This window comes from Harpegnathos saltator, unplaced genomic scaffold (assembly GCF_003227715.2).
Source record: "Harpegnathos saltator strain DR-91 unplaced genomic scaffold, Hsal_v8.6 scaffold215, whole genome shotgun sequence".
Classification (NCBI taxonomy): Eukaryota; Metazoa; Arthropoda; class Insecta; order Hymenoptera; family Formicidae; genus Harpegnathos; species Harpegnathos saltator.
Genome location: NW_020230001.1, coordinates 223,310 through 245,854, shown reverse-complemented (window position 1 = coordinate 245,854; position 22,545 = coordinate 223,310). Strand labels below are relative to the sequence as shown.

General features: G+C 43.4%; 3 protein-coding genes across 6 annotated transcripts; 1 reads left to right on the top strand and 2 right to left on the bottom strand.

The window, feature by feature from the left end:
* Positions 1-4,119: 4,119 nt before the first annotated feature.
* Positions 4,120-18,957, bottom strand: Ptp69D (Protein tyrosine phosphatase 69D). Of its 3 annotated transcripts, none has more exons than XM_011136847.3 (11): positions 17,628-18,954; positions 12,750-13,040; positions 11,799-12,392; positions 11,049-11,342; positions 10,405-10,664; positions 9,158-9,998; positions 8,848-9,091; positions 7,676-8,675; positions 6,711-6,998; positions 5,807-6,235; positions 4,120-5,393 (listed from the first exon to the last, which is right to left on the bottom strand). In XM_011136847.3, the coding sequence occupies exons 1-11, from the start codon at positions 17,725-17,727 to the stop codon at positions 5,313-5,315; spliced, it is 4,422 nt and encodes a 1,473-aa protein (XP_011135149.2). In that variant the 5' UTR covers positions 17,728-18,954; the 3' UTR covers positions 4,120-5,312. The 3 variants fall into 3 exon arrangements, with proteins under 3 accessions (XP_011135149.2, XP_019695808.1, XP_025154138.1); XM_019840249.2 differs by having other exon boundaries at positions 7,676-8,687; positions 17,628-18,953; XM_025298353.1 differs by lacking the exons at positions 4,120-5,393; positions 5,807-6,235; positions 6,711-6,998 and adding an exon at positions 7,415-7,522 and having other exon boundaries at positions 7,676-8,687; positions 17,628-18,957.
* Positions 18,958-19,141: 184 nt separating this feature from the next.
* On the top strand, positions 19,142-20,685 carry EMC3 (ER membrane protein complex subunit 3). 2 transcript variants are annotated; one of them, XM_025298355.1, is made up of 4 exons: positions 19,142-19,308; positions 19,416-19,589; positions 19,750-20,006; positions 20,165-20,685. In XM_025298355.1, the coding sequence occupies exons 2-4, from the start codon at positions 19,441-19,443 to the stop codon at positions 20,536-20,538; spliced, it is 780 nt and encodes a 259-aa protein (XP_025154140.1). In that variant the 5' UTR covers positions 19,142-19,308; positions 19,416-19,440; the 3' UTR covers positions 20,539-20,685. The 2 variants fall into 2 exon arrangements, with proteins under 2 accessions (XP_025154140.1, XP_019695810.1); XM_019840251.2 differs by lacking the exon at positions 19,142-19,308 and having other exon boundaries at positions 19,329-19,589.
* Positions 20,018-22,539, bottom strand: NitFhit (ntrilase and fragile histidine triad fusion protein NitFhit). The gene is made up of 7 exons (XM_019840250.2): positions 22,315-22,539; positions 21,979-22,120; positions 21,739-21,894; positions 21,431-21,637; positions 21,151-21,363; positions 20,798-21,009; positions 20,018-20,432 (listed from the first exon to the last, which is right to left on the bottom strand). The coding sequence occupies exons 1-6, from the start codon at positions 22,365-22,367 to the stop codon at positions 20,842-20,844; spliced, it is 939 nt and encodes a 312-aa protein (XP_019695809.1). The 5' UTR covers positions 22,368-22,539; the 3' UTR covers positions 20,018-20,432; positions 20,798-20,841.
* Positions 22,540-22,545: the final 6 nt, after the last annotated feature.

Genomic DNA, 22,545 nt, shown 5'->3' with positions numbered 1-22,545 from the left:
GAGACTCTTGTGCAAGAACGAGGTGTGTCGCACGGATAACAAATTGTCGAGTCAGCAGAGCCAGCCGCTGGGCGTTTCCCGGGTCGCCTTCTCTCGCGTCAATTAGGCGTGTTCAGAGATCGCGATCGTCGATAAAAAGAAGGATCACTGTTAAATGGCTCGATCGTGCGTGCGAGTCCTCGAGTTGTACTTGCTGTTTGTCGCGCTCCGACATTGCAACTTTGAAGATATGACAATACGGCGCAGTAAAGTACGCAAGATAAAGTACTAAGATGCGAAAGGTACATTCGGCGCAGCCACCGCGACGACTGCTCGACAGTTATTAACCGGTAAATCAAATCCTTGCTGTCAGGGGTAACGACTCTCACCGCATCCTGATCAAAGCCGATCGACGATCAATTCCGCTGGCAGAGACATTCTCGCGTTCTCCTTTTACAAGATCGCAAATTAAAATTACTATCAAATGTCCTATTCTGCTGGTATTCACAGAATTATTAATTTTCAAGTTATTGTCAGGCGATGGCATACATAATTAACATAGTTACATGTAGTTAAAAATTACCGTTGGCAATTTTGCCAGAGTCAATCATCGATTGAATCGATCAGAGTTTGGAGAAAGTCACCCTCAACTGCAGCGAAAGTTCTGTCTGTGTTACAGCATACTAATTGATCGAATCGACGTGTTATTATATCATTCGTCGCTGTAAAGGAAGTCGCAGTCAATATGAGTCACGTCCGGGAAAAATATCCCGCGAACGAACGACTCGTCCATTCATAACGCGATTACGTTATCAAATATCCATTGTTTTATTCGCTAGCAATTATTCGTGTTAAAAATATAAAGTTACTAAAAACTGCTCGCTCTTGCGCCGAGATGACGATTGTGAGAAAAAAAGGAAAAAAAAAAAGAAAGAGATCGTACATGAAATATACCTGCGGATGCGTACGAGCGCAAAAAGGACGAGCAGCATTCGCTGTGTCTCGCAAAACGCAGAACGAATGTGCCTTCGCTGTCTCTCGTCCTTAAAGGGTTCGCTTTACTTTTATTCGCACGACCCGCCAGTCTCTCCGCAGTCGTTCGTCGCTGCTGCGCTCGCCCAATCGGAGAGACAATCGTCCCAGTTATTGATTGATCGACTGATTGATCGGCAAAAAGCAAAATGTGTCATGTGACTGTTAGCGTGCGGAGAACGCGCGTATGCGTAACAACAGGGCACGAAACGAGTATTGTCACACCATTCATCGATACAAATAGCAACAGCGATATAGGCGCGCGATAATATAACAATGTATATATCTATATATATAATATATTTATAAATACAGCTGCGGCGAGTATCTTATCTATCCTCTTAGAGACTCTATCAACTACGTAACGTAACCGAAGCGAGTTTGTGTTATGCGATATAACGACTAAGAACTAATTATATATATATATATCCATTTCTCGCGTCTAAGGCGGGACACATTCATCCAGCATGAGGCGCACGTTTAACGTTCATTAAAAATCGGCAGCCCTTCGATGTGAGTCATGAGATGAGGCCCTATTGTGTTTTTTTTTTGGAAAATATAAATAATGCAAGGGGAAAGTTTCACTCAACGTCAGTGAAAAAATATAAAAGACACTGTCATAAGATTCTTCTTCGTACTTTATACGAGATTTTGCGGAAAGATCGTGCAAGATCTTCACAGCTGTTGAATATATCCTACAATTATTTAAATATCTGTGATTTCCGAGCACAAACTATTGAAGACGCGTTCTCTCGATGTCTCTTACCGAAGGGCCTCCTGGTAAACAAAAATGGAATGAGATTGATACCTGATGCAAAGAAGAGAAAAGGAAAAGGAAATAATCGGGCGACGCGTTGCGAATCGTAATTAATATGATTGTCTCCTGCTTGCGAAGGTTTACAGCTTAGCAGCGCACGTGCTGGAGCTTAAACTTGACTAGAACTGAACGAGCGTGCGAAGAAATTAGACGCACAATTCTATCCTTTCCTCTTTTGCCACTTAAGCTACAAATTCGTATTTCTTTTCTTTTTTTTTCTTTTCTCGTTTATACCGACGCCGTCAATTTTCCCGTCGTCGTCTCCTCTATCGCAGAGTCGGGCAGTGTCTCAAGCGTACGTCAATTATTAAAAGTATTCAATTATTTTACCATCTTTTCTATACTATACGTATTTCTTTAAGTTGATGGAATTGTCAAGTGTCTTTGAAATAAATTCTCAAATGTATGTTATATACATCTCGCACATCTCACGTATCGTAAAGCATATATTACCTGTCTCTCCTTTTCGAAAAATACCTTTTCATTGCAATGTTTTTCGTTCTTTGCATCTCTCATTTAAAATACATCGAAATTTATTTCTTACTTATCTAAAACACAACTTTACGCTTTTTCTCTGCCCAACCCTGTCTTCTTGGCTGTTCTTCACAGGTCGCACTTTGCATTAAGTTTGCATCGTCGTTACTCATTGTACGACCCGTGATAACACCAAATTTTCATATTAGACAAATAAAAGGTAGACTCATTAAAAACGGAATGCGAATGCGAGCATTTCAACTTTAACACCATCCATTGTGAATGAAGTCAGACTCGTGCGAGCGATTTCCGTTCGTTCGTCCGTTTTACATAGCGCTACGTCGCAACATAACATTTTCGAAGCGATGCCAGTAATAGAAGGAGAAAGATCCGTAGATATATTGATAGTTAAAGCGCGTAACTGGGCTATGCATAGAAATGGGATCAAATTCAATATGTACACATGAATTGCAACCGATTTGATCGCAGCTAGGTGATCAATTTCATTGAAATTGAACAATTATAAATCATTTCATCCAAGAATTTCCCACAATCAAGTTTCAGGAAAAATCAAATGTACACTCAATCATGCAATATGCAACTATTAGTATATCCGTTTGTGTAAACATAAACATAAAGGCATGAACATATATCATATATATATAGAAGAAAAAAAAATATATATACATTTCATAATAAATTATCGCAGAAATATTTTACGAAAAATGCATATATATATCCATCTTGTAAACGCCGTTATGTTTTTCGAGATAAGAAATTTCGGGGAATATGCTGCAGATAATATACCGATATTATCTCAGAATATATCCGATCCCATCCCTAGTAGCTGCGCAACTATACAAAGCATCGCAGAATCAGCGACTGTAACTTTTGCTTGCGTCAGCAAGTCGGAGGTATGCTGAGGTCAAGTCGCGAGCGCAGCAGCCTCGTCACGCGCGCAAAGATCACATCGCGTATACATACATCGATACCTACAATCGTCCTATGTATGAAAAAGTAAAAAAAGAGATGACCACTCTCACCTCCCGCCTCTCTGGTCACGACATTATGATCCACGACGACGATGATGATGATGATTATTATTATATCGGCGATCCCGAATATTGTGCGATCGAAGTACGTGCGCGCGTAGTCGCGCATATCAAACTGAGAATAAGACTATCAGTCTTGTTTTATTTATTCTTTTTTTTTCTTTTTAAGAGAAATCAGCGCGCGTGATCACATGCGCAACAGATCGCATAATAATAACGCATATACTATCAAAGAACATATATAAATAATGTAATACGCGCGTACATTGTAAGCGACTGTGGTCATTAATATTACTGATTACGGCAGATCATAACAAAGTCTCGCGCAAGTTACAGGCGAACGCTTCCTGCCAGAGAGCGTCTTCCGTGAAACAAAAACCGCCTCGCTCAGGTTGACGCTTTGTCTCGCGAGAAGATGCCCCGTAGCGATCGCCAATATAATACACGCGACCATCAATGAAAATCTCGGAGCAGTTTCGCGATTAATTATCGGATTGTGCGAGTAGTAGTCGTAGCGTTTGCAAGTCCTTCGGTCGCTTCGCTCCGAGCCATTGTGATTCGCCGGAACGAAGCGCTTCGGAGAACCGCAGTGATATACATATTAGAAGAACGTATATATGCGTGTGGCCGTGTTTATATAAATAATATACACCCATCCCGCCGCGCGATAGTCCCCTCCCCCAATACAGCAATACCGAGAAAGAGAGAGAGAGAAAGAGAGAGAAAGAGAGAGAGAGAGAGAGAGAGAGAGAGAGAGAGAGAGAGAGAGAGAGAGAGAGAGAGAGAGAGAGAGAGAGAGAGAGAGAGAGAGAGAGAGAGCTCTGACATCTTCATCTTGTCGGCCCGTTCTCGGGCCCGAGAGCATCGCTCGTCATCCCGGAATTTCGATCGCGGAACTTCGATGCACTTCTGGACACATGTTACGCTCCGGTGGATCATTAGACTATCGATAAAAAATAAGCTTCTGTGTAACAGTTTCGCGATGTAGCCGCACCGCAAGTCTTGTCCATCTCGCATCTCGCGATTCTGACCGATTGACTGAGCGACCGTCGCGAATCCATACATGTGCGAAGAAAAAAGATCGATTGATAAGACGATAAAAACGAACCAAATGCGTTTTGGTTGAAGGGAACAGGATTCTAATAAATTCAGTTTTAAAAGCCAGTATTTTGAATGAAGGTTCTCGGATATTTAATCACCGCGAATCATTTTAGGCCAATGAGAAACGCGCAAGGATGTTGGTGGCGAATAATGCGTTTCTTTACAGGAAGATTAATGTAGACGACGTATTGCATGTGCCGAGATTTTTTCTCAGTCTTAAACATCCCTGTGTGTGCGTGTGCTTCTTATTAGCTTAGATTCTTAGTGATCGGTTCTGAAAAGCAGGAATTTCTTCGAGCAAAACGCGTCTGATTCACGTTCATTATCACGTTAATTCAAGCTATCTTTTCTTTTCTCCGTGTAAATAATGAATGCAGACTATTCGAACGTGTTTCGATTTCCGTCTAACAGGCCGCGAGTATTCTCAGCGGAGTCCGCGATATTCCCTCTCTTACGCGCGCGCTTATTAGTTCCTTCTAGTAGTCTGTTTATGGTCAGCACATGTAAAATTTGCGGATATATTATGTACAAATAGAGTCTCCAGATGCAGCACGTACGACACGGCGAGTCTCCGCTGCCGCCGCCGTCGTCGTCGCGTGTGCGTCAGTCCGTTTGTCTTATATGACGACGATGATAACGATGGCAATGACGACGATGATGACGATGACGGTGAGATAAGGATGATGGCGGTTGGTGACCGTTCGTCAATGCTCGTTCATCTTTGGTTGGTTCGAACTCGTATGTACGAACTCGTTCGAACGTCCGTGGACTCGTCGGACACTCGCGGAACGTCCTCCTTACGCACATGTCCGGCCAAACAGAGTATTTCGTACAATCTAGCCTCGTTCTCCTAGGCATTATGACACCGGCTCGTCGTCAGCCAGATTGTGAAGATCCGAGTAATTCACGATGGCGCGATGAAGGAACTCATACTGCGCCTGTAACGAGCACGTAACGCGACAGACCATTACTTCATTAAGCAGTCAAAGTTCTAAAGCTTTATAAGATGTATGTGATTATCGATAAATAAAATTATTGATTGTAAAATTATAGATTATTGATAAATAAAATATTAAATATCTTGTCGATATTTCGTTAACTTATCGATTATTTCAATACATTGCCAAATATGAATTACCTCCTGGTTAGCGTGCGAAAAAATTCTCATATGTAAATATAAATAAATAATAAATATATATATATAAAATTAATTAATTGACATAGTTAACCGGTCTGACATAGTTAACGTGTTAATCAAAACGCTCAAATCTTTACACCAAGACTCAAAAGTCCCAAGTTTTCTGCCTAATATTATATACATATTATATTTCACAATATACGATATACTTACGAAGGTGCTGATCATGCCGTGTCTCTGCGAGCGCAGCTTCTTCGTCGTTGTGAAGATGTCCACCCGCTTCTCGGTACGCAGCTGCTGGACCAGTATGCTGAGCGCCACGAACATGGAACTCCGGTCTGATCCGTAGCTGCAGTGCACGACTAACGAGCCACTCATCTCGGCGTCGTTCGTGAGTGTTTGGTCCACGAGCTCAATGAGACCGCGCGTCACTTCAGGTACTTCACCCTCCACCGTTGGCCAGCCGTGATATTGGTACTGCTTCACCATTCCGCTCTCGTCAGTCTTTGTGTTCAAAATGCAGAACTCACGACGTGTGTAGTACGGACAGCTCTCGCTGTGAATATAGCGAACCCTTATGTGGTCATAATCGGTCTCGTCATCGGGCCAGTAGCGCGGGCACTTCCGTGGGCCTTCGTTTAACTGGAAACAGGATCTTTATTTTACATGTGTCTCGTGTACGCAGTTTGCCATCACAATTGCGAAATCAAATTTTCTTTGAGCATGCTGGTTCTTATCCTCTACTTTTAACATCGGGGACTCTGACGTCTTTTTCACCCGATTGTGTAACATCTTGTATATTATATACGCATTATTCCAATTTAAGATACTACATACGCACACAACTCTAATGAGAAAACATATTCAGTGACAGAAAAAATCACATATCAATTAAATTGTATTTATACATTATCCAAAAAATACAACGAAAGCTCCTGAAGAAAAAATATATCGTGCGCCAAAAAAAAAAATGTGTAGAAAATTTTCGTACGAAATTGCGTACCATCTGTATTTCATTATAACGCAACGTCCATACAATTGTACATCATTTATCAGAAAAGCCAAAAGTAAGAAAAAAATGTACATCTCTATATACAAATGTATAATCTCTACTTACGTCAGATAACATAACTATTGTAGAGATGCATTGTTCCGAGATCATTCGCCAGAAATCAGTTATGGTGATTTCCAGTGGATCTTGCGTAATGACGAAGGACTCGGAATTATCGTAACCCTCGATGAACGATGCGTTTATGTACGTCGAATGTTCTCTGCCCGGAACCGGAGTGAGTATCACGCGATTTCTATCGTAAGGTATCACTAGTTCGCTTCTGTTCTTCGTCCTATTCTCCTCGCCACCGCCAACGGAGAAGGATTTTCGGTCCTCTAGCACGGAGCTGATTTTCTGCGAAATAGATATCACGTACACACGTATTACACGTGGAAGTATGTTATGCAACGTAAAGGAAAGAGTCCTTTTTGATGAAATCGTTGGGATTCATCGTTGGGACAAAGCCGTACATGTTTTTGCATTGACCGAATAGATGTATATTTATATCCATATTATCGGATATCGGTCGTATGCGCAGTCAGTGTATCACGGAACCTTTTTGCGAGCAAGTCATCAGCCAACACACAAACGGAAATTACGCTATCCCAAGCGAAAGTTGAAGACTAAAAATAGAGACGGTGCACAATGTGCAATGCAAGATAATGTGATCTCTGTGAATTCACTTGGACATTTGAATTCATTTGGAGAGAAAATAACGCGTTTCACTTCTCTCGTTAAATGTCAAAAATTAATTACCGAAAAATGTGTGTACATGTCTTCGTTGTTAAAAATTTTCCAAATTGTATCCATTATTAAGATAGTATATATGCCAAATTTTGTAACATCTAGATGGGTGTTTCTTCTTCATATCCTACATTCTATATATAAAAAATAAATAAATAAATAAATAAATAAATAAAGAAAAAGAAAGAAGAAAGAGAGAAGAAAGAAGAAAGAGAAAAAAGAAAGTTGCATATTCTTTTACTCAAAATCCAATTCTCAAGAAAAAAGAAAAATAAGAAACAACTTACGTCATACTCCTCCTCCATTCTACACTTCTCCTTGCCGTTGTCCCTCTGCCTGAGTTTGGCAACGGTGCCCTTGAGCTGCGGAGCCGGGATCTCCGTATCACCGTACTGCGCCATTTCCATGAGCGCGCGATAGATGAAGATGTATTGCTTGAGCGATTGTACGAGGAAATTGCGTTGATGCCGCAGATCGCATACGGTGTTGAAGATTGACACCTGGCCCTCCTCAGCAAGCTGCTGTAGCAAAGAATCCAACGCCACCAAAGTGCCGGTTCGGCCGACGCCAGCGCTGCAGTGCACCAAGATCGGGCCTTTCTCCAGCGAGTACGCTTCGTTGACGCGTTTAATGAAGCGAAGGATCGCGTGAGGGTGCTCGGGCGCGACAAAGTCTTTCCACACAAGAAAGTGGTATTGCACGATCGTGCGCGCGTCGCGCTCCCCCAGTCGCGTCATCTTCAATTCACGCACCACGTAGTCCGAGTAAGCGCGCTCCTTCACGTGCTCCACGGTGATGTCGCCAAAGTTCTTGGTCTCGCGTTTGTCCGGCCAATACTTTGCGCACTTGGTCTTCGAGTACTCCTCGAGATTTGTCAACATAAGTATCAGCTCCAGGTGCTGTTCCCAGATCATGCGCCAATAATCGCACACGGTGTTCTCCATCGGGCCCTGGGCGCAGATGAACTTCTTGCGTTCTTTGTAGCCTAGCACGAAGTTGGCATTGATGTAGTCGGAACCGCAGATGCCGTCCATCTGCGCCAGACGTACTCTCGTCTGATCGTAACACTTGATATCTGGATAACGGTTCTTGTAGAGGTTCTCCTGTGCCTCGGACGCGCGAGTCGTCCTGTCTGTAAAGCGATCCGGCAGCAGTTCGAATTCATGCTGGAAACCGTAATCCGAGTCCCGATGACGCTCCAGGTATGCTTGCAGGAGTTCGGTCTTGGGTATAGGTGGCATGTCCGGTGGGCTTGCCGCCACGAGCTGATGCCTTCCTCTTAGACTTCTACAGAGATGCCTATGAGAGAAAGGCATCCATTAAAGGGTTACATTAAACTAACGACTCGAACGACAGAAGCGAGAGAAACATTTCCCACTTCATAAATCGATAGATTAATAATAATATCTTAAACGCAGCTTGCAACTAAGAAAAAGTGAAATTTTCGACGAGTACTCACCTGAAACTATTACGCAGAGTTATAATCTCCTCCCTTTCTTGCGCACGTTTCGTGTATCTGTGCAGAATGCAGAGCGCGATGAGTAGGATGACGATGAACAATATCAAGGCGATGGAAAGCTGCAGTATCACGCCTAGAGTAGTCACTTCTGCGGCTGTGATACTGAGGGGATCTACTCCGCCATAGAGAGGACTGAAGTAACTGCTGTAAGCCGGTAGAAACTGATCCTTCTGACTGCCGAACACTGCGAAAGTAGATTGTCCGTCGTCAGAGACAGCCTCACACTATTAAGCGCATTTTATATACATACCAATAACCTCAATGAAACCGGTATAATTCGACGTCTCGTCGAGGAAGCCATCGTGAGACAAAAATACGTTGGGTTCTCCGGATCCGTCTACCGATGCCCTCAACACGGGCGAGTCCTCCCTTTTCCGTCTCTCTGCTTGTTCGGTATTATTCATCAACGGTACGGCCGTGGTTGTGTCTGTCTTCATGGTGGTGGTGGTGATGGTAGTGCTAGTGCCAGTTGTGATTGTGGTACTGGTGGTGCTGGTGGTCGATGAAATGGATGTGCCGGTGGTCGTGCCACTACTACTGCTGCTCGTAGACATCGTCGGTGTCATAGTCGATGTGGTGGTGGTAGTGGAGGTAGTGGTGGTTCCGTTGCTCGTCGCCGCAGCAGTGGTCTGAATCTCGGGGTCGAGGTGTAACACTGGCGGCGCTGGTTTTGGACGCAGCCCGAGACACTTGTTGCACATCGCGCCGCCATTGGACGATTCGCCATCGCCGAGGAAGATCTCGCTCGACAGCTGGTCGCTGTCGAACGTCTCGGCAATGTAGGCGCCGCCAATCGGCGAGCTGTGCGCGTATTGGTAAGAGTAGACCATGGTCTCCTCCGGGGAGGGCAGGTCGCTGACTGTCTTCTGCGGCGGCAACTTCACCAGGTACACACGGTAACAGCAGATCGGGCCGTTTCGCTCGGTGATGCGCGGCAGATAGAGCTTGAACAATTGCCTGCCTTGGCTCTCGATCTTTCGCCAAGAGCGCATGTTCAGGTTGTCCCGGCTCGGTACGGCTACTGGCGTCGTGCAGTTCCCTACGGCGTCCATGCCGTTAGTGCGAGACCTAGTTACTCCGTGTACACGAACCTTCAATCGAGAATTTTGTTTTCAGTATGAAGCTCATCACTATACCGATATCATCGTGACGCGGTATTTGTGTTCTATTGTTATCCTAGGCTGAATTATACAGAATGTTCGACGGTGTTCGTCATGTGCTTGTAGATTAGGTCAATCTGAAGAAGAAAGTCCTCTAGCATTTTGCAAACGATTACGTGAGATTTTATAAATTAATTATAATAATTTTATAAATTAGTTATAAATTAATTAAAAATCAGATGTTTTTGGTTCAGACCTAATTTACAAGCACAAGACGGATATCGCGAACTTAACACTGCCAGACATTCTGTATAACGAATCATTGGAAAATAAAGTTCTACTTAAAGTAAGGATTATTAAGAGGATTATTACGGCTGTGAACAATTGGACTTCATACCGTGTAATTTGTATTGGGAAGCGCATGACCATATCGCGCGTTGTTCTTCTTGTGTACGCTCCAGCTCGGTAGATCGGAGCAAACATTGTTCAGACGGCCCATCTCATCTTTGAACACAGCCGTACCGTTCCCTTGTATATTGTATCGTTGTATAACACCATTCGGCTTCTCTGGATGATCCCATGTGATGTAGATGTAACTGGCGCTGCTTATATTGTCGTAGCTACAATAAACGGTGAGATTCCTTGGAGGACTGGCCACTGGAAGAACGGAAACGGATTTTTCTTAGCAAATGACATCACACGTTTGCCATCACATACATGTGTGACGCATCGATCGACGTTTCTCACTTCGATCCCATCTTTAATCGAAACTTTCAATTCCGTTTGACATATTCGCTACCAAGGTCGCATATTTATGCGACTCCTCTTCTTTTCAAATCCATATAAACAAATTAGTCTGTTTTGCATAATTATATAGAAACAAAAATAACATGATCCGTGAAAAGAATTCTCCAGAGAGAGAATTCCCGTTAAATTCATGGTAGAGCCCCTAGATTGTCTGGTTGATGCTGCGATTTCACCGTAATTTTGTAGCTTGGATAACTACATCTAATGAATGTATTACGTTATTTGACAACACACCTCCATCCAGAGTGGTGCCATTCACTTCAGTGCTCCAGTTACCGCACTGTTTCGTATATTCGCTACAGGCGGCTATCTTGAACTTGTAAGTGGTCGCCGGGTCGAGTTCTATAAAGGCGTACACAGTGATCGGCTGAGCGGGATACACCGCTTCTCTCTTCTGATCGGCGTGGGTGGCCATTAGATTGTAGTAGTGCACGTGTTCCTTCAAATCCAGTGGCGGTACAGTCCAACCTATCGTGATCGAGTTCTTCGTCACGCCGTTCACTGACACCTTCGGCACAAAGACTGGATCTGTAATATATTTTTAATGCTGTTTAGTGTAAAAGTGAAATGGGAAATTCTGCTTCTATTTTCTCCCTCTCTTGGGAGATCACCAAACTAAAAAAAATGCTAATAGCCGTTTGTTATTAGAGTATACTGATAGTTATTCATCATTGGACATTAAGACTTATTGAATTAAGCTCGGCAGCAATTATCAATTGAGTCATTTCACTGGTGAAATGAAGCTAATGTGAATGAATGTCGGGATGGTAGAGAGATTCGAGAGATTCTCCGTTATTACTTGAAATTCAAAGAGGAATTGATGAGAATTAAACGGAGATAGATATTCGAGAGAAACTCAGACCTTGACGTCTGAGATATTGTGCTGAAAAATCGAGTTCTAAAAAAGCTTTTTAATTTTTAATTATAAGCATTTTTTGAATATATAAAGCACTTGTAAAATAAATGATTTAAAAAGGAAAATACCTTTCTCAAGCGTAGTGATCCACCGCGGATCCAACTGCATGTGCGACGGGCCCGCCGCATTGGTAGCACCGATGCCGATCTGGTACGCGGTACCGCTCTCGAACCCCTTCAGGATGTAGCTCGAGTTACCGCCGCCGATCTGCTCCATGTAGTATTGATACTGATCCGTGCCGTTCTTCATGTGATAGATGAAGTATTTCTCGATCGGCTCATTGCCGTCGTTTACGGTCCAATTTAGAAAGATACTGCCCGCACCGACCGCTTTCATAAAATCTATGCTAACTTTTGGCACGTCAATGACGAACAGGTGTACGGTGGTGTTTATCACGCTGTTGTAGTCGCTCGCCCGGCACATATACGTGCCATTGTCCTTGCCGGACTTGGCTAGATTCTTGAATTCCAGGGTCAAGATGGTGTAGGTCTCGTTAATCTGCGTGACGACCGTCAGATCTCTCAAGTACTCGGTGCTCTCTGAATCATTCCCTTTTAACCAACTAAATTGGGATAATGGATAACCGTGTATGTGACACGTCAAGTTGGCCGCTTCCATCACTTTCGCTCTCACATCGCCGCCGGACGCTATTCTGCCGGGTTCTGGAAAATGAGAGTCGAAGAATATTCTACATAAAGAAGAAATCGTAACCGACCACCGTGCGGGAATACACATACTACGCTCCCGAATTCGTTTCACTTCACAGGCCTGTTCTTTTCAACTGAAACTAACGCTGTAACGAAACTTTGCTTCTTTTCCATCCAAACACTCAATTATACACTTGTTTCGCTTTAAAATGGTAGAGCGTGCAACCCAATTCAGTCAAAGAGAACAGATTCGCTGGCGACAATAGGGACACGCGTTAAATGCAAAACCCACACGCCAATGCGCAAACAACAGAAGGATAAAACACACACACACACGCACACACACACGTGGATTGTGTATAGTTTCGTTACCTATCACTCTGATATGAATGTGCTTCTCGAGTAATTTGCCGTCGACAGTCTGCGCCACGCACTTGTAGTCGCCCGTGTCGTTCCTGCTGGCTTTCTTGATGTCGAGTCGTCCGCTGAAGTTTGAGTTGACGGTAGTGAGATTCCTGCCGCCGGTGCTCCACCAGATCTGGCCCGGCACGTTCATCCAACATTCCACCGACGGTGTGCTACCTGCTTCTATACCCTCGATGTTCTGCGAGGACATGATCTCCAGCGAAGCCTTTGTTTCCGTTGCTTTCGACTTATCTACTCCTGTCACAAGAAGTCACGTTATTCTCTGACGAGAGAAAAAGAAGAGATAGAGAAAGGTGTAGAAATAAAGGGATACTTGTAAAATGGTAAAATCGAAGAGTGTGGAAAAAGAAGTTACAATTAATTATAACAGATCTAATACGCTCGCGTTATTAGTAGACTTCGACGGACGTTGATTTTCGAAAAAGGATTCGTCCCTTCCTCATGATGTGACTTCTCGTGACGGGTTGCACATTTCCGCGAAAGGACCTCGTGATATCATCGAATTTAGTTACACGGCACTCGCCCCTTTAATTCCCACGCTATTCTTACGCGATCAATGAAATCAAATTTAGCATAGCTCGCCGAGAAGGAGATCCTGCGGTCGTCCATTTTCGATGAACAGAAAAATCACGAGAGAACTCGTATTCTTTCAATGGACGTCGTTGCTGTGCCAATCAAGCTTCCCTTAGCTTGCTCTAACTTGTCCACTTTCCACGAGCCTCATTTTCGATTATTTCATCCGATCTTCACGATCATTCACGACGTTCCGAAAACAATGTCGCTGCTGTAGATCGTTTTCGTTCCTTTGAAAAAGCCCTCCCATCGTGCCAAATTCGCTAGTCATGGCCACGCGGAATCGTGGTCAATATTCCCCGGAATAAGTAAGTCCCAAACCAGTTTCTCAATAAGAGTCGACTGTTCGCGTCAAGGAAGCAGGTCGATATTGGGAAAAAAACATTGTAATGGCACAAAGAGCGTTGGACTTGCTCCTTGCTCTCTTCGTGCATCTCGCTAGATTATTTCCACAATTTGGCACGTCCAATGCCAACGACCGCCCCCGCGTGCTCCACACACACATACACACACACACACACACACACACACACACACACACACACGTATCATAACAGCGTACGCACTTGCTGCGTATGACCCCTCTAAGCACGCACTGTATGTGTTTCTTACAACACATTCGCTCATGTAAGCTGGATGACATTACATTTGACAACCCTGAAGCGCAGCTCGCGAGAATTCTTGCCTTTCGGTCGCTGGTAGCTCGAGAATTCTGCGCGTTTCGATATTTTCGCTAACAAAATGGAAAAAATAGAGGAATCACGAGAGAGATTCCTCTATTTCTTCTAATTATAAGGAGAGATTGTAGCCCTTTTCTCAGCTTCAATTTTACTAAATTTTCTGCTAATGCAGAGATAACTGTTAGCAAAGTTCATCTTGTTGAGCAACATTTGCAACAAAATGTTTTTTCAATATGAACGAGTTCTTAAAATACGATCAGCATAGCCCGGTAAACACGTGCTGGCACAATGACACGGTGGAGAAATCATAATCAGGAAAACTATCTATTTAGCACTAACAGTTATGCTAGTACTGTATAGTAGTGTTAATGACAGTAATTTTACGTGTCTACTGCTGCTCTTTCATCAGAGCAACGAGGAGCTACGATAATCGACGTCGAAGAGAATTGCAATTTTTTAAAGCGAGATGGACTATTGTTTCTCTCTCTCTCTCTCTCTCTCTCTCTCTCTCTCTCTCTCTCGGTGTACAATTTCCCCGACTGAGTCGACCTGAGTCGGAGACAGGATTTTACATCGTTTTCGCGGCGAGTTATTTTCATCCGCGGAGAATGAAGTGCACTCTCTCGGGAAGCTAGTGCGTAAAAGTGAGACGACTCATCGGCAACCACCTGGCATGCAGCGCGACGCATGTGTCAAGTGTCACGGGCGGATAATTACAATTTCGGCCGGCCTAATTGCCGATGGCACATCGCGAAAAACGGGCCGAGCCCAAAGAACGTGCGTCGGGCGGGTGAATCGGGATGCTAAGTAGATAAACGAAATGACGGGAATTAAGAGCAGAATTAGACTCAGCAGACAAGGCGCGGGCCGATGATGCGATACTTTAGCCGCAGTTATCCGACTTTGGTGGAACAACTGCGTTTTCCTGCCGTCGAGGGGAACGTGACCCCAGCAGCCGGTCGGGAGGATACTCGGAAGGAAAATGCGAGCCCCGTTTCCTTCTTCCAGCGGAAGCTTCGCGGAAGCTTCGTTATTATCGCCGGCGACACGGCAATCGCACACTGGGAAACAAGTACGTTGGGCATTTGTTCCCTGCGACGTCGTTACGCTTGTCACTTGCAGTTATCTGCGACGGCAATCGCACAGCCAAATCGTTGTCACATTACATTTGCATTGCATTACGTACTGAGAGAGAAAAGTGCGCTTGGTATCTGTAAACCATAATCGTTACTTGTTACTCGCTGGTGATGATAAGCCAGTAAACACAGAGCGTGACAGTAACGTTACATCTGTGTTATAATTGCTCACTCAACAACGCGCAATTGTTGTGTACAATACGTGTTGTACTCTACTCACAATGTTGAGTATCATAATATTGGAAATCATAACATGTGATGTAACGTCAGTCGGTGCTTACTAGAATTTATACAAGCTTTATAAAGGGTGAGTTACTTTGAATGACGCATAGATTTTTCTCGAAAATCAGGGCTTATCGGAAAGTTTCGTACAAAAGTTTTATCACTTCAAAGGTGACGTAAAACAGTGCCATTAGTCCTTTGAAGATTATGTGAAAGTCACCTAAAATTTCTTAAAACCCCAGTTTTGGATTGCACATTCTCATAGCTTATCTCGAGACTTTTTCAAGATACTATAATAAAGTATTTTTTTCATCAAGTACTTTTCCAGTTGAAAGACTCGAAAGTTATAGTATAGCCGGCATTGACACCACAGAACCGCGCAGAGGTCAAAACAGGTGAAGGTATGTCTACTCACACAGAATCGGAATTTGCGCCGGTAATGCCATTACCATCATACTCATCGACGAAAGCACGTTGCCTCGAAATTTTGATGATCTAGTCGTTCCGACTGGAAAAGAGGTGTGACACCTCTTCAAGGTAAATTCAATTGTGCAGAAGGGTCTCTTGAAGAACAGAATTGTCCTGCATCTGTCAAAAGGATGTCAGATTATTCTTCCACTGAAATTGTCGATTTTTTCTTCTCGACGTATCCTCACTTGATTTGATTTTTCTACGCGGTACACCTTTGGCGATACCAATGCCAACGATATTTTCAAGCCTCATAACTCAAAAAATACTTAATAAAAAAATACTCTATTATGATATTTTAAAAATATCTCGAGATAAGCTATAAGAATATTGATGAGATATTAATGTGATATTAATATAAAAATTGGGAGCTTCCGCTTGAGAAATTTTAGATGACCATCACATAACATTCAAACGACTATTTAAGTCAATGCATCCCCTCTCTTGAAGTCATAAAACTTTTGTAGGAAATATTTTTCGGCACAAGTCTTGGTTCTCGAAAAAAATTAATGCATCGTTTAAAATGACTCACCCTGTTACTAAATTTGTTTTTTCTTTAACAAGAAGATTCAGCAGACGCCGAAGCTAACTACAGGTTTAGCGACATCGATATCGATTCCTGTTCTCTCAATGCGCGCATTGATTCGCAATGTTGACCTTTAATCATCATGCGGATTATAAACCCCGACTTTCGGGATCCGGCCGTTGATTTACGAGCGAGTCCCGAATGTTAGGTTTCGCGTCGCGCGGAAATGATCGCACGGAAATTCCGACGCGCGACACCATGTTATTTATGCAATTTCGAGCCTCGACTGTCGTGAAGAGGTGCGTGTTCAGCCGCGAACTTCCCGACGCACCCCGATGAGGTGCTAAACTTCGCGAGAGGAAATCCCGGTGTTACAATTTTGGATATTTGCCGATCTCATTGATCCATCGCGCGCGATTTTCCACGTGCTCTTTTCCGGCTCTCAGTATTATCCTGACGTAAATATCATACGGGCGAATACAAATCACGCAGACGCTCTGAGAAATTCCAGGAAACAACGCTAACCGGCCTGTCAATTCAATTCAATCCAATCCCAAACGTTCCCATCTCTCTTATATCGACTCGTCGTGTCTCTCTTCTCTCAATGAAAACAGGAGAAGGAGAACTAATCGCACCATGATGCGATCAGCAGAACGACGTTCAGCAACGTCTCCAGGAGAAGAGACATATCGTGCAGCGCAGTAGTCACCCGGAGAAAACAAGCTCGGTCGAATGAACGCGACGGCGAAGCGGACGCGCTTTGCGTTCGAAGGAAACAAAATTTCCGGCTCTTGCGAGGCAAATTCAGCAGAACCTTCGCTTGCTCCGCAACTTCAATCCGTCGCGATAATCCAACCGATCTTTTCTCCTCCGTGCACGAATTAAAATACAATCCCGTTGTCCATTCTACAAGAGAGAGAGAGAGAGAGAGAGAGAGAGAGAGAGAGAGAGAGAGAGAGAGAGAGAGAGAGAGAGAGGACAGAAAACGAAAAAAAAAAAAAGAGAAAAAGATCTCCATCTCGCGTCTTTCCCCTGCGCCCCTCGTCAGCGGTGCAGGAAGTGTTCGAGAGTGCAGCTGCCACGGGAGGAGCACAGGAACTCTCATGGATGCTGACGGGGACGCGTCGGGACGCGCCTCGTCGACGACGATACTCCCGCCGCCTCGTCCTCTCCTCTCCCTTCCCGCCCTAGACGAAACATTGATACATCATCGACTCACCGGATTCGTCGAGGCCGGCGGCGCCGAGCACGAGGAAGCAGAGCAGCGGCGCCAACGACGACACGCACGACGTAACACCACTGCTGCTCCGGGATAACATGGCGGTCGTGACAGCCGGTCGGTTGGTCGTGCGGACGTGCGTGCGTGCGTACGTACGTACGTACGTACGTACGTACGTGCGTGCGTGCGTGCGTGCGTGCCTGCCTGCCTGCCTGCGAGAGCGCGTCGGCGAGTTGAGGTCGAGGTGCTCGGCTCTCCTCGCGTTCGGTTCCCCGAAGACAGGTAGAGCGACCTCCCTGCCTGCCTTTCGCCTCTAACCGACGCTTCCTGCTCCCGTCGTTGTCCTCGCCTGGTTTGGCGATCCTACCCTTTGGGAGTCCGTCTCCTTCAACGCCGCCCTCGCAGGCCCATGATGACGATACGTCGTCGCGCAGGTGTAATCTTCGTCCTCGTCCTCGTCGTCGTGATCGTTGTCGTTGTCGGCGGCGGCGGCTCGCTCAATTAGCCTGCGTTTCGTCAGTCGGCTCGCTCGCTCATTACTTGCGCACCTCAACAAAATCCGGCGCCTGGGAACTTTTCTAGCGCGTCGCGCGTAATACGTGCGTATATCGCACGCGCTCTTCCTCTCTTCACTCTCCTCTCTCCTCTCTCACTGTCTCTTTCTTTCAACACTTCGGCCAGACTCGCGGCACTTTGGCGGCCGGACGGGCGCTCACGCGACGGCGACGGTGGATCACCTCACCTCCTGTAACGGTGCGCCAGCGGAACTGAATTTCATCACGCGCAAGCCAGGGACGCGCCGCCGCCGACGGACGTGGGGGGTTGCTTGCGCCGGAGGAGAAGGATGGCGACGGCGAAGCCGCCGGAGGTCCCTGTCTCTCTTCCTCTTTCTTGTGTGTCTATCGCCGCTGTCGCTCCCGCACACTCGCGACCACCGTGCGGCGACGCGCCGCGCGCTCTTGTGACTGTCGCGCGAGTATTGTTTCAGCCAACCTGCGCGCATAGGGGGTTCACACCGCGTGCCCGGGAGGAGAGATTTGTTTTTTCCGAAGGTAGGCGTCGCTAGTCGGAGTGAAATTTTCTAATCGAATATCGAACGGCTCTCTGGAATATCGTTCGTGAAATCCGCTCTCCTCGGTTGAAGCTTGAGGGGAATACTCGTGACACTTGGAAATTAGCCAATCAGCGAGCGGAGGCGCGTTTTTGCCGATTTGACTGCGCGAAGACTCGTGTTACGTCCTGGACAAGCATAGAACATGCAATGTCTAGATTCGTTTGCTTTACTTCGGATCAGCGCTATTCTTGTCTAAATCTTTATTGAGTGCGTTCCGTTTCACGCATATGCGCGCATTTATCTATAGTTTATGTCACGTATACTATAAAAAATGCGCGCATATGGGTGAAACGGAACTCATTATTTGAATCTGTTACCTTTGGAGGTGGGTTACTGTTAGATTTACAAATAATAATATTCTCGCTAGTATTAAATTTAACTTCAAATATATTTCCCTTTATTTCAGATTTTATTCTCGGGACCGAAGATTTTCACTTTATCCATCTGACTAGAGTAGTCTATAATGAAATACGTGACACATCATAGATATTACAAAATATACGCACGGTACTCTCAATATGGCGTCTTCACCCCACCACCATCCCATCGCCAGAAGTCAGCGGTCTAGTTAGTATATAGAAGTCTGTGGTTCTATGTAACCTGTAATCGTCGTGGAGCTAGCGACGAGTGTTGTTTCACGTCACGTTGTATGTTCTCTTCGTTTTCCTTGGTAGATCTGTACGCGGTAGAAGTTTGATAATGGCCGAGTTGCTGTTGGACCCGAATATTCGCGGCTGGGTGTTTCTGCCTATAGTGGTGATTACGTTTCTCGTTGGTATCGTCCGTCACTATGTTTCGATACTGCTCGCATCGCAGAAGAAAGTCGAGCTGCATCAAGTGCAAGACAGGTGTGAATCAGTTCGTTTGAATATTCTGTTTCTCATTGAAATGGGAATAAGAATCGGGAAGGGACTCTAGTGTTAAATAATTATGTTAATAAATAAAGGGCCAAGGAGAGAGCTCCAAGTGTTTCTCATTGAACTGATTACAACTTTGGATCTTTTGCAGTCAAGTTATGATACGCTCCAGGCTGCTTAGGGAAAATGGACAGTACATACCAAAAGTAGCATTTATGACTAGAAGACACTTTTTCAACAATGAGGAAACTGGCTACTTCAAGACACAGAAACGTGCTCCTGTTTCCCAAAATCCTATGACTGACCCAAATATGATGACAGACATGTTGAAGGGAAATGTGACCAATGTATTGCCCATGGTATTGATTGGTGGTTGGATCAATTGGATGTTCTCTGGATTTGTAACAAGTAAATGCATATATTGTGCCATTTGTATTTCCATTTATAATGCTGTATTTAACATTCTTCCAATTAAATTTCAGTTATACCAAAAGGATCAGTTTATCTTAATAAATATTGAGATAAGTTTTTCTGCTTCTAATCATCTTATGACATTTTTATTTCAGCAAAAGTACCATTTCCATTGACACTACGTTTCAAGCCAATGCTGCAACGAGGTATAGAGTTGGTTACATTGGATGCTGCATGGGTCTCCTCAGCTTCGTGGTATTTCCTTAATGTATTTGGATTGAGATCCATTTATACACTTGTGCTCGGTGAAAATAATGCTGCAGATACTTCAAGATTGCTGCAAGATCAGGTGTCAGGTGCTGCAATGTCTATGCCTCCTGATCCAAAAGCAGCTTTCAAGTCTGAATGGGAAGCATTGGAAATCTGTGAACATAATTGGGCGTTACAGGGAGTAGATGCTGAATTAATGGGTACCCAATCAAAGTCTGATACAGCTGAGAGTATATATCATCAAGGCAGAGCAAATTGATATATCTAGTTATAAAAATAAAATTATAAAAAAATTCAAGTAAACGACTTATTTATTTGTATCTTAAGTGAGCAATTTAAGCAACATTAATTTGTTTTTTTTTTTAATAAATTAAGCAATAAAGTACAACAGCAACTTTAATTTTAATAATGTAATAACAATATCAGTTGCAATTGTAAAGTTTATAAAAATAATAGTTCCTTATAGATTTGTATTGCATCTTAAATGTAAATTTATACAAAGAATATAATTATAATACATTTCCTGTGACTTTTATTAAGTCCCTGCACATGATATTTGATATTAAATGGACTCTTGATAATCCAGTTTGGAGTACAAGTCAGTACGACGATGTTCCTCACATGGCATATTTTTCCTAACTTTCTCCAACAACTCTAAATCAATCTCTGCAGTAGCTATGCCTGTTTTCTCAGCACACTGTGCTACAACAGCTCCCCATGGATCCACAATCTAAAAGTAATTTGTAATATTTGTGAAGAAAAATATTACCTGATGTATGAATTAATTATAAAAATTGATAAAAATCATTAACATTGATAAGAGAATAATTACTATCACTAGAGGAAGATCAATCGTTGATAACAAACTCACCATGGCATGACCCCAGCTCACTCTCTTCTTGTTGTGTGCGCCGGTCTGGGCGGCAGCTACGACGTAACACTGATTTTCTATGGCTCGTGCTCGCAGCATCACCTCCCAGTGTGCAGCACCAGTCTGATAGGTGAACGCTGACGGATATGTGAGGATCTGCGCTCCCATATTGCGCAGGATCAGGGATAACTCGGGAAATCGCATATCATAACACTGAATTTTATGTTAAGTGTTACTGACTATACATCTTGTTCTCGAGAAAATCTAAACTTAAGGATACAATACTGAGCGCGAGTTTGCCGATTGGTGTAGCTATAGGTGGCACGATTTCGACCCCTTTCATTACATAGTCTGATTCCATCAAACGTACTCCAGTGTCCTTGTTATCCATGTCAAACAAATGTATCTTTCTGTATGCAGCTACCAATTGTCCCTCATTATTTATCAATATATGTGTATTGTAAATTTTTTGTGCATCATCTGGCAACTGAAATAATTAATCCTCTTATTATTCTACAGTGTCAAGGAGATGACTTTCATTTTTTGTGATATTTATAAACATCAATGTCACACAAGCTAAAATATTACAGCTTCATGAATTCCACCTAAGGATAACCAGATATTATTTTTAGCAGCAATTTCTTTGTAAGATTCTACTGTCTGTCCAGTCAAAGGCTCTGCCATAGCAACAATATCCTTCTTGTTATCTGCCAAGTAATCACAAGCTTCCGGAAAGAATGCTATCTATAAAATATATTTTACATGTTATGGAAATTATGATAGTAAAGTATATAATATACAATGATATTTGTTACCAAAGGTACATACTGCAGCTGATCTGCGTTTGGCTTCCATTGCTAACGAGGTCACAACTTCCAAGTTTTTTATCTTATTAGATATTGATCGCATTTGACATACTGCGATTAGTGGATTTGTCATTGTGCTGATGCAACGTTTTACTGGCTGTATGCTGAAATGCAATGACTGTTATTATAAATCTAATAGAGATATTACTCTTTAAATTGAACAATAAGAAAAAGAATTTTTCTATATATTAAAACATAGAAATTCTACTTTCTAGGGATGATTTTTCTTTATTATTTTCTTATTTTTATATTTACATATTTCATCGAAACATTTTACGTTCTCATATTAATTTCTTACCTGCAATATTTTAAGATGCACGATTGAACGATAACGGGCCACGTGCGTCTCATTTTTATCGCATTGTTGATAATAATTGTATTATATCGTTATATTACTGCTGCGTCTATCTTTAAGTAATACAACTCAACGATGGATCAGCCAAGCTTATTTTAGGTTAACTTTGTTCTTTTTAGCTATACTGAATACTGGAACTAGATAAAGGTAGCATATATTTTTACAAGTGTTCAA

Bases quoted from the DNA above. Each gene is read 5' to 3' on its own strand.
- NitFhit (XM_019840250.2), bottom strand. From the start codon at position 22,367: ATGAGACGCACGTGGCCCGTTATCGTTCAATCGTGCATCTTAAAATAT. The intron at 21,895-21,978 runs GTATGTACCTTT...TATATTTTATAG, and splicing joins CCAAACGCAGATCAGCTGCA to ATAGCATTCTTTCCGGAAGC. The intron at 21,010-21,150 runs GTGAGTTTGTTA...AATTACTTTTAG, and splicing joins TGAGCTGGGGTCATGCCATG to ATTGTGGATCCATGGGGAGC.
- Ptp69D (XM_019840249.2), bottom strand. From the start codon at position 17,727: ATGTTATCCCGGAGCAGCAGTGGTGTTACGTCGTGCGTGTCGTCGTTG. The intron at 11,343-11,798 runs GTATTTTCCTTT...AATATATTACAG, and splicing joins GATCACTACGCTTGAGAAAG to ATCCAGTCTTTGTGCCGAAG. The intron at 6,999-7,675 runs GTAAGTTGTTTC...TCTATTTCGCAG, and splicing joins GAATGGAGGAGGAGTATGAC to AAAATCAGCTCCGTGCTAGA.
- EMC3 (XM_025298355.1), top strand. From the start codon at position 19,441: ATGGCCGAGTTGCTGTTGGACCCGAATATTCGCGGCTGGGTGTTTCTG. The intron at 19,590-19,749 runs GTGTGAATCAGT...GATCTTTTGCAG, and splicing joins CTGCATCAAGTGCAAGACAG to TCAAGTTATGATACGCTCCA. The intron at 20,007-20,164 runs GTAAATGCATAT...TTTTTATTTCAG, and splicing joins GTTCTCTGGATTTGTAACAA to CAAAAGTACCATTTCCATTG.